General features: G+C 43.0%; 1 protein-coding gene across 1 annotated transcript; it reads left to right on the forward strand.

Moving 5' to 3' along the window:
- The first annotated feature begins 2,295 nt into the window (after positions 1 to 2,295).
- MRPS34 (mitochondrial ribosomal protein S34) lies at positions 2,296 to 10,826 on the forward strand. Its single transcript, XM_060786351.2, has 4 exons — positions 2,296 to 2,496; positions 4,962 to 5,288; positions 8,539 to 8,581; positions 9,854 to 10,826. Exons 1-4 carry the CDS (start codon positions 2,323 to 2,325, stop codon positions 10,132 to 10,134), a joined length of 825 nt encoding a protein of 274 aa, XP_060642334.1. The 5' UTR covers positions 2,296 to 2,322; the 3' UTR covers positions 10,135 to 10,826.
- Positions 10,827 to 11,036: the final 210 nt, after the last annotated feature.

Consider the following 11,036-nt stretch of genomic DNA (forward strand, 5'->3'; position numbering starts at 1 on the left):
GGAATAACCTTGTGAGTTTGAATATTATGAGAGAAGAAAACTCATTTTTTCTTGTTGTCTGAGAGGGTTACTGCATTTGGGGGCAATCTGAAATCTTTATATGCCTGTTTCATTGGTTTCCTAGCTCACTCTCCCAGGTCTCCATGACTACATCCTTATCCTCTGATAGAGATCCACTTCTACTTCTATTGTCTACAGAAGTGGTTCCCATCCTTGAAGATACTGTGGACCACTGAGAAAAAAATGGGATACATCGTGGACCCCTCTCCCCACCACCTGGAAAAAATAAATTTTAAAAGTTTTTAAATAACTAGACTGTCTTAATCATATTAACATTCACATATACATTTTTTATTTTGTGATATAAAGACAAAACACCATGAGACTTAATGAAAAAAATTAATGTGATTTTTGAGTTTGCATTTCTTTCACAAGGTAGGGAATCCTGTTGCTCAATGCCATGCGCATGTCGTGATACTGAGTAATAGTAGACTGTAGTAGACTCCCAGACTAGCTTTTGAAGCCCGAATATTAGGCTCCTGTTCTTGGGCTTCAAGATCCAGTCTGGGAGAATGGGCTCCCAGGAGCTTTTCCACTGGCGCTGCCAAAGTGCACCCACGTGCTTCCTTCCTTTCCCTTGCTTCCTCACGAGAAGCTAGTGATGGAACTTCCCTAGGCCCCCGCCTTCACTGAATGGCAGGATTTGACTGCCTCCTCCCTTTGCAATCCAGCCTGTGAACAGGGCTTCCTTGCTTTCCTCAAAAGCAGGTGAGGAATGAAGGATTCAATGTCACCATTGCTGCTTCCCTTTGCTCAGTGCTGCACCTTTCTTTACCTGCACTTGAGACTACTGCCAGAGCCCCATTTGCAATCTCCTTGTAACTCAGCCCCCTGCCACTTGGACCTGCAAATGGGGCTCTGGCATCAGCCGTTTCAAGCTCAGACAAGGAAGGAAGGATCCATCCACTTTCGTTCTTGCCCCCTCCCTTTGCCCGATGTCAGATCCTTCCTTGCAAGTCCAGATGTCAAGGGGTTGGGTTGCAAGGAGGAGACTGCAAACGGGGCTCTGGCAGCTGCAGCCTCCAGAACAGGGAAGGAAGGAAGGAAAATTGGGCAAAAGGGAGGAGGGGTTGTATCTTTAATTCCTTACCTGCTCTTGTGGCAAGGAAGGAAGCCCTGTTCATAGAGTGGATTGCAAGGAGGAGGTGGCAATCGAAGCCCTCAGGAAGTGAAGATGGGGGGCCAGGGATAGCTCTATCATCACTGGCTCCTTGTGAAGAAGCAATGGAAGGGAGCATGTGGGTGCTCTTGCCTCCATTTGGCTGGGCCGGGGAGAGGAACACTCTAAGCCCAAGTGCTGGGATGAAGGAGAAGGGTGTCTTTTTGGGGGTGGACTATACCTGTGGGGCCACTTCCTTAACAGTCATGCTGCACCGCCTCAGGTTTTCTGGGAAAGAACCTCATTGACCACTTTTCTGTTTCTTGTACACCATGTTTGGTTCATGGATCGCAGGTTGGGAACCGACCGGTCTAGGACCTTGGTTTCCAACGCGGGGCACACATTCCACAGGGGGGAATTTGATTTTTAAGGGAGAATTCTTAGGTTGTTGTAGATTTTTTTGGGCTATATGGCCATGTTCTAGAGGCATTCCTTAGGAAAGAATGCCTCTAGAACATGGCCATATAGCCCAAAAAACCTACAACAACCCAGTGATTCCGGCCATGAAAGCCTCCGAGAATTAGTTTTTAACTGGATATTTTGTGGAGAAAACAGCAGCAGAAGGGGAAAGGTCCATTTTGGGTATTATGGTATTATTGGGAGAAGGGCAGAGAGGCAGCCATGACTCCCGCAAAGAAAGGGAACTTGTGCAAGGAGGAGAAAGAGCTGTTGGAAGTCATTGGGAAGAGGCACATTGAAGAAGCTGCAAGACTACTGGGCAATAAGAATATTCGTGTGAATTGTTTGGAGAAGCATAGCATGACTCCTCACAAGAGGGAAATTGATATGTGCAAACTGCTGTTGCAACATGGAGCTGATCGAAATAGCGATGTACATAAACATGAAAAAACTGCCCTGATGTTTGCTGGTCTTCCTGGCAACAGAAATTGCTTGGATGGTGCTAGAACAGGCCTGGGCCAACTTGGGCCCTCCAGGTGTTTTGGACTGCAACTCCCACAATTCCGTGGGAGTTGCAGTCCAAAACACCTGGAGGGCCCAAGTTGGCCCAGGCCTAGTCTTGAGCCTTCTCTGCCAGAGAATGCGCATGCCTCACCATACTACAAATCCCAGGGCGGCCAAGCATTGATCAACCTAGCCATTACATGAGAGACGAGGCTCCTCTTGCAAGCAGGAAGCTTTCCCTGCCGCATGTTACTTTCCGACCGGAAGCGGAAGTTCTTGCTAGCCGGACGGTTTCAGTGGGTCGGACTGAAAAAGCGTCCGTGTTCAATCAAGCAGGGAGTCCCGCCAAAGGCTTGAGGTTTCCTACGGAAAAGGTGAGCGGAAGGCGGAGGGTTGAGACTCAAGAAAGGCAAGGGAGAGGGGGGGGGGTCAAGCTGCTGAAAGCCTACTATTTAGGGAGCTATTCTCCCCACTGAATTAGAGCATTGGAGGAGGCCCCCCAAAGGCCATCCAGTCCAACCCCCTTCTGCCATTAAGGAAGACACCATCCGACCCCTCCCAACAGAAGGCCACCCAGCTTCATAGAATTATATACAGCATTGGAAGAGGCCCCTAAAGGCCATCCAGTCCAACCCTCTTCTACCATTAAAGGCACCATCCAAGCCCTCTTGACAGATGGCCAGCCAGGCTTTCAAAGATCATAAAGCTGGAATACCCCATCCAGTCCATCCCCCTTCTTCCAGACAGGAAGGCACAATCCAAGCATTCTTGACAGATGGCCATCCAGCCTCATATAATTGCAGCATTGCAAGGGCCCTCCAAATCAAACTCTCTTTTTCCAGGCAGGGAGACACAATCCAAGCCTTCCCAACAGATGGCCATCCAGCCTCATAGAATTATATGTTGCATTGGAAGGGGCCCCCAAAGACCATCCAGTCCATCACTCTTCTTCTAGGCAGGAAGGCACAATTATATAATAATAATAATAATAATAATAATAATACAGTAATAACTTTATTTTTATACCCCACCTCCATTTCCCCGAAGGGATTTGGGGTGGCTTACAAAGGGACAAGCCCAAGGATTACAAATAAAACAGACACAGTAAAAACAATCAATAACAACAAATAATAAAAACATTAAAATCAATTAACATCATAAAAACAATACCAATTTGAAACTGGGTTCAGGCTCAGAGTATGTGTAATGATTCCTTGGGAGAGCTGAGGGAAAGTGAAATAGTCAGAGGGCTGGGTTGCCAGGGCAGTGCCCTTGGCTATTAAAGTGTCTTAAGTACAGGAAAGGGGTCAGCTGAAATGCCCGGAACTTAGATAAGGTTGGGATACTTCTCAAGTGAACCGCCTAGTCAAAAGCACAATGGACCAACCAAGTTTTTAATTCCTTGCGGAAAATGGAATGGAATCCAAGTCCAACAGATGACCATTCAGTTTCATAGAATTTCAGCATTGCAAGGGCCCTCCAGTCCAACCTTTTCTTCCAAGCAGGAAGGCACAATCCAAGCCCTCCTGACAGATGGCTGTCCAGCCTCTTAGAATTACAAATAGCATTGGAAGAGACCCCCAAAGGCAATCCAGTCCAACCCTCTTCTTCCAGGCAGGAAGACACAATCCAGGATAGGTACTATGAGGTTGTTTTTATTTAATTTATTTTAAAAAGGAAGGGGGTCATCAGAAATTCACAGGCCTCCCTTGGTTTTCCGGTCTTTGAACCAATATATCAATTGGACCTTCCTTTTACAGGCCCTGGAATGTGGTTTGTTGAAGGTAAGTTTAATATAGCTCCCATCTTCCCCAGAACACAGCCAGAAAAATCACATGAAAGAGATACTGGGAGCTGTAACTCAGAAAAGCAATTTCTGCAAAGTGGAAATATTGGAATGTCCAGGATGGGAGCAAGTGTATGTGTTGCAATTGGCCCTCTTTCTGTGTTCTTTGAATGGCTTTGAAGCTGCAAGGCCATTAAATGCTAATCAAGGTGGCCATTTGTAACATTAACAGTTGCCTTACGCAGACAAGAGTTCTTTCTTCCACCTTGGACATTCCACAGATATATAAACCTCACATACCTAGTTTCCAGAAGACCTCCCAACCTCTGAGGATGCCTGTCATAGATGTGGGCGAAACGTCAGAAGACAATTCGTCTTGAACATGGCTATAGAGTGATTCCGGCCATGAAAACCTTCAACAACACATTATTCTTCTTTTCACATTTCCCCCTCTTTCTGCCATTTCTTTAGTAGTGTTCTTACAATGTTTTCATCCTCTTTTATCATCAATTTATATGTTGTGCCCGCTAATCCTTTCTCTAATTTTTCTCCTTTTATGAGTATACTCTGCAGCTTACTTTCTTTGCCTGTACATTCCCCATATTTTCCATGTTTAAGTTTATTATATAGGCCTAATGTTTTTATCCAGTTTTTCCCCCACTGTTTCTATTATCCTACTTATAGGAAGCAGTTAACCATTTATATCATACAGATCTTTAAGAAAGTAGTAGCCTTCGTCCTTCATTGTTCCCATTCATTAGTGAACGGCCAGTGTTTTCTGCAATAGTATAACATGTTTTCCCACTTGGATACTATTGTTCTCATTTTTATTTCCTGTAGCTTAAGGTAATGTTATTTTGCAATAACTTTGTGAGGTGGGTTAGGCTAAATCAGGCATTCCTACTGGCTTTTAGGAATTGTGAGAGTTGCAGTCCAAAACACCTGGAGGGATGAAGTTTGCCTGTCCCTGGGCTAGTTGGTGGTAGAGGTGGGCTTTGTTTGACCCTATTCTCCCAACACTGACCACTGTGGCTTCCTGCAATTATTTCCCAGGCAGCCATGGGTCGCCGGAACAAGGTCTACCGCCCTATTGCGGCCATGGCCAAGAGGATCCGCGAGTACCGGGCCCTGAAGAACCGGCCCCGGGACTCCCAGCGCTTTGCCCTGGACTACGAGACCATGATCCGCCCTTTGACGGGCAAAAGGCTGCCTGTTCTGGCCTGGGAAGATGCAAGGAACGAGGAGCGACTGTTTACCTTGCTGAGCCGTCTGCATTGCTTTGGCATTGGCCGCATGGTCACACGCAAATCCTGGCTGTGGAGGTTCGATGAGCCTTGCTATTGGATCATTACCAAAGTCAAGGTGGATTATACAGCTGAGGTGGGTGCTTTCTTGGCAAGGTCATACGAAGACATGGGGATTGGGTCTTACATGACTGCCTCAGAGGGTGGTGGACTTTTCTGATTTGGAGACTTTTAAATAGAGGTCCAATGTAGGGTGGGCGGCTTTCAGACCTGGGCTGTGTGGCCTTCTGTCTGTCGTGCTTTGATTGAGTGTTCCTGCCTGGCAGCAGGGGGGACTTAATGATCCTTGTGGGCTCTTCCACATTCTATAAGCCATGGTTCCTGCTCATGGACTCAATGACTGTTATGATAATTGTTTATAATTAATTGCTATTGTTTTAACTCTGTATGTATTTATGGTTTTATACTGTGTTTTTGATTGCGGCATCAAATTGCTGCCTTTGTTAGCCGCTCTGAGCCCCCCTCCCCTCTGGGGGTTGAGGGGTAAAAATGCTGTAAATAAATAAATAAAATAAACAGCTAAAAGCTGGAAAAGTTGGAATTGTTCCAGGAATAGAGGGGTGGGAATGTTCTAGAGCAGGGCTTCTGAAACTTTTCTGCTCTTGAACTCTTTCAGTCTGGGAAAGTTTTATGTGACCCAGAGTATATAAGCATATAAACTACATATAAGGATCAAATATTTACAAGAAGTGAATCAGCATTTGCAAGTCTTGCTAAACAGGCTTATTTTCCTTTCTATGAAGGGCAGCTGAAGCATCTTCTGCAGAGTCCCCTGTAAACACTGCATCATGGATTTCATGCAAATGCCTTTCATAGCCACTAGGTGGCATCCAGAAACCTTTTACCATTGCCAATTTGAGACCCCCAACATTGAACTCAGGAGACCCCATTTGTTTAAGGCCCACAGTTTAAGAAGCCCTGTTCTAGAGGTTTTAAGAGTCCTGCAAAGCCTGTTTGGCATTTATCCAATTACGCTATTATACAGGCAGTCCTCAAGTTGCAAACCAACTTACAAATGACTCTTAGTTACAAACAAGGATGAGACAAAAGGAATGAAAATTTACTCCCGTAAGAGTTATCATGGGGAAAAGATGTCTCCACTGAAGCTTTATCAGCTATCTTTGTTTCCACAACAACCCAAAATTGGCAAAATCCAATGATCACAGGAACAGAAAGTGAGGTGAAATCTTCTGAATAGACAGCCAAACAAACAGCACAGGGGTGTTAACCTTTCTCTATGCTATCCAAAACCAATTATATACCAATTTAGCCCTAGAACAAATTTATTTATTTATTTATTTCGCGCATTTCTACCCCGCCCTTCTCAGGGCAGCTTACAAAAGGCACAATTCAATAAGATAAAAACATATATCAACAGCAATTATAAAACAATTAAAACTATCAATTCTATATCACAATCAATAAAATCAATCTAATGCTCAACGTTCGCCAGCTCAGAATCCGTAAATTCAATCCACATTGTCAAATCCTATCAATTCTAGTCGTCATTGTCCTTTGTCTCTCTGCCAGATTACCCAAAGGCCTGGTCCAATATCCATGTTTTTAGTTTCCTTCTAAAAGAGAGGAGGGATGTTGATGACCTAATTTCCCCGGGAAGTGAATTCCACAGGCGAGGGGCCACCACCGAGAAGGTCCTGCTCCTCGTCCCCACCAATCTCACTTGTGATAGAGGTTGGGCCGAGATCAGGGCCTCCCCAGAAGATCTTAAACTCCGAGGCGGCATGTAGAAGGAGATGCGTTCGGACAGATACGCTGGGCCGGAACTGTATAGGGTTTTGTAGGTCAGAACCAGCACTTTGAATTGTGCTCGGAACTGGATCAGCAGCCAGTGGAGCTGACATAACAGAGGGGTGGTATGCTCCCTGTATGATGCTCCGGTGAGTAATCTGGCTGCCGCCCGCTGGACTAATTGAAGTTTCCGAACAGTCTTCAAAGGCAACCCCACATAGAGTGTGTTGCAGTAATCTATTTGGGATGTAACAAGAGCATGGACCACTGTGGCCAGATCTGACTTCCCAAGGTACGGGCGCAACTGGCGCACAAGTTTTAATTGTGCAAAAGCTCTCCCGGCCATCGCCGAGACCTGGGGTTCCAGGCTCAGCAATGAGTCCAGGATCACTTCCAAGCTGCGAACCTGCGTCTTCAGGGGGAGTGTAACCCCATCTAACACAATTTAGCCCTAGAACAAATCTACAGTATCTATATTGTTCATAATCCAGGGACTGCATGTAATTTGTTTGGATGCAAATTCCCCTGCTTTGCATATAATATTTTGTTTTGTAGAGGATGGGCTAAGAGTGACAATAACTGTAGAATCGTCTCATTTTGCTCTTGTTTACACATTCTGCTTCCATTTACCATTAACTGTATCACGAAGTAGTAGATGTGAAATAAGTAATTAAGAGGAGTGGTGGTCCTCATGAAGCTTTTGCTTGATTTGAATCTACTGGGAGGAGGTTGATAGCCATGCAGTGGATGGCTTTCACAGTGTTCAACCTTATTTCTCTTGCAATTGGCAGCAACTTTCCATCAGATATCGGGGGGGGGGGGGGGTACGGGACAATGCCAGCTAGTTGTAGTGTCTATCAAAAGGTATACGTTTGAGACATCCTGTGATAATTCTGCATGTTTCTTTTGGTGCTATATTCACCTGCTTTGTGTGGAGAGACTTGTACCAAACAGGGCAGTACAGTAATATTCATGTTTTTCATAGTACAGTAATATTCATGCTTTTGCCATGTTTACTCAACAGTTATCCCACCGTTTTTAAATTTTATTTACTATATTTATACCCTACCCTTCTCACCTCAAAGGGGACTCAGAGCGGCTTACAGTAGGCAACAATTCAATGCCACACAAAAAATACATACATTATTGAGCCTTCCTCTCAAGTAAGCATACACAGGATCACAGAATACTCTGCAAAGTTAAACAAGGTTATATTTGCACACTCACACTTTCCTGCATTCCTTCATAAAATACATAGAGATGTGTTGCAATAGCAAATTCCCAGTTTCATGTTTACACCTTGTTTTTTTTTTTTGTTATTTCATATTTCATGTTTTTTTAACTTAAGTTATATTTGTCTTTACCGTTCTAATGCAGCACAGATCCTATGCCAAATCATACTTTGTATTTTTGCCTATAATATTGAAATCTGAAATATATTCAGAAAGTCATTATTTGTTGCCCACCTATAGCTACATCATGACAGTGACCTTCCTGGAAACCAGGGAGATATTTGTTCTTCCCCTTGCCTCTTCCTTTTGCACTAAATGTCATTGTTCTTACATACTCTGTTACAGAATCTGGATCACGGGAAAGCCTGGGGCTATTTGACATTTAGAGGTAAGGAAAGACTGCCTGTTAAGAGAGGAATTAATGTAAGATTTATTGTGTGGTAGAGATTGCTTGTGTATTTGCAGCAGGATCTTAAGAGTGTCTCTGACTATGGTCAGCAACAAGGTGCCTTCAGATTTTTTGGGACTGCAATTCCCATCGGTCCCACCAGTTTGTATTACACTACAAACCACAATTTTTGTCCCTAGGTTATCCATTTCATTACTTAACTGGTTCTGTCGTAAAAACATGGGAAAAGTTTATTAAACTGCCAAAACTTTGTTTTTGTGAGCGGAACATCCTGCTGTAGCACATTTGGCTATTGTTTTTCAATGAATATTTATCATTGAGTCTCAACCAATTCAACAGTTTGTAGCAGTCACAAAAAAAAGTTTCTGGAGTAGAACAACTAATTTCAAAGTAAGGACCGCACAATTAAACAGGAAATAACACTTTCAAACCAGGAACAGATTTTTTTTTCAAATTTTGTTACATAGTGTTATTAACCAGATGATCAAGACGATTTCATAAAGTGTATTTTAATATTGAGAAAAATGTTTTTAATGTTTATGTATGCATATAATGAATTCATGTCCCAGCATTGAATGTTTGCTGTATATATGCTGTGCTCCATCCTGAGTCCCCTTCGGGGTGAGAAGGGCAGAATATAAATGTTTTAAATAAATAAAATAAATAAACCAAACATACCATTTTTTTTCATATATTAACGTTCATTTATTAAGTATTAGGATCTCCCGGTGGCGCAGTGGGTTAAAGCACTGAGCTGCTGAAGTTGTTGACCGAAAGGTCACAAGTTCAAATTTGGGGAGCGGTGTAAGTTCCTGCTGTCAGCCCCAGCTTCTGCCAACCTAGCAGTTCGAAAACATACCGCTCTGGCAGGAAGGTAACGGCGCTCCATGCAGTCATGCCAGCCACATGACCCAGGAAGTGTCTATGGACAATGCCGGCTCTTTGGCTTAGAAATGGAGGTGAGCACCAACCCCCAGAGTTGGACACGACTGGACTTAATGTCAGGGGAAAACCTTTACCTTTACTACTATTAACATGGAAACTGTAGTTCCATCTGAAACTCATCAGTTTGCCTATTCATTTTTGCTATGCCATAAACTTCAGTATGCCTACCTGCTATTATTCTCAACTTATTCTGTTTTGATGAACAGGCCAGATTTCAATAATCAGCACCTTGTGTTTTATTGTGCGAATGCAGTGAATGTGTGCCATTTATATCTATTCCCTTTCTCTTTGCCAATATCTTCTTAGGCAAGGTGATGGAGGAAGTCAGAGAAATTGGCAAGGTTATGTATCATGACTGGCGCATGGTTCCGAAGCATGAGGAGGAGGCCTTTAAGAAATTCACACCCGTGGAGGAGGAGACCGTCCGATATGTCCTCTACCCACCACTGCTACGGGCCATGGTTCTTGCCCAGAGGCAAAAGGAAGGCAAACCATGTACAGAAGAGCCCATGATTGATCTGATGCGACCACGTTCCTTCTCAAAGGAGTACTTCGAAAATGCCAGGAATGAAGGCACTCCAGTTTGAAGATCTTAAGAAGCTTGTTTCTCTAATTTAAGAAAGCAGCAGCCCTTGGAAAGTAGTCATTCAGTATCTTTCACAGAGAATTGATTATAATAAATCTGGATTCAGAAAGATGTTTTTCAATATTTTAGAGGTTTCACTTGCCCACATCGGTATCTATGGCACATAAACATTTTTACTCCATAGTCAGTCCGAGTCTTGCCACTAGGCACCAGCAATAACTCAATTCCGGTGCCTTTAATTTTGTTTAGTTGATTTAAAAAAATGTTTCAAAAGCACTGCATAAATAAACATGTATAAAACTAATAAAACAGTTTTTTAAATGGCTGCTGCTGTTTGACATAAAGCACACACAGTTTTGGGATCCCAAATATTTCTTTCTTTTTTTTAATATAATTTTTATTGTGCTTTTATATTATATACAGAAAAAGTGGGGGAAACCATAAAAGTCTTCAGGATAGTAGGAAAGTAGAGAAGTAGAAAAGTAGTCAAAAAGTAGTCAAAGAAAAGAAAAGAAAAGAAAGAACCACGTGAAGTACTTCCCAAATGTCTTCTGAGGGTATTTCCTTTCAGTCTATTGTAATACTTTCCATCAATTTTTGCCAGCTCGGCTTCTTCTGAGTATTTTATTTTCAAATGTTAGACAGATCTACCCTTAATACAGAGTTTTTATTTGCAATAAACTCCTTGAATCCGTCCAAATTGTCTTCTTTTGTGTATTATTCAGTTTTTGTAATAAGCTGTCCATCTGGATTAAATCAAAAACCTTTCGGATCCAATCTTCGATACCTGGTATTTTATTTTGGTTCCAGACCTTTGCTATTACTAATCTGGCTGCGGTGCTTAGAAGAAAGAGTACCTTGTCCTGGTTTTCGTCTAATTTTGTATTTGAGATACTAAGGAGA

The sequence above is a fragment of the Anolis sagrei genome, chromosome X (assembly GCF_037176765.1).
Source record: "Anolis sagrei isolate rAnoSag1 chromosome X, rAnoSag1.mat, whole genome shotgun sequence".
Classification (NCBI taxonomy): Eukaryota; Metazoa; Chordata; class Lepidosauria; order Squamata; family Dactyloidae; genus Anolis; species Anolis sagrei.

Coding starts and splice junctions, on each gene's coding strand:
- MRPS34 (XM_060786351.2), top strand. CDS start 2,323: ATGAGAGACGAGGCTCCTCTTGCAAGCAGGAAGCTTTCCCTGCCGCAT. Junction 2,497..4,961: donor TGAGGTTTCCTACGGAAAAG/GTGAGCGGAAGG, acceptor ATTATTTCCCAG/GCAGCCATGGGTCGCCGGAA. Junction 5,289..8,538: donor AGGTGGATTATACAGCTGAG/GTGGGTGCTTTC, acceptor ACTCTGTTACAG/AATCTGGATCACGGGAAAGC.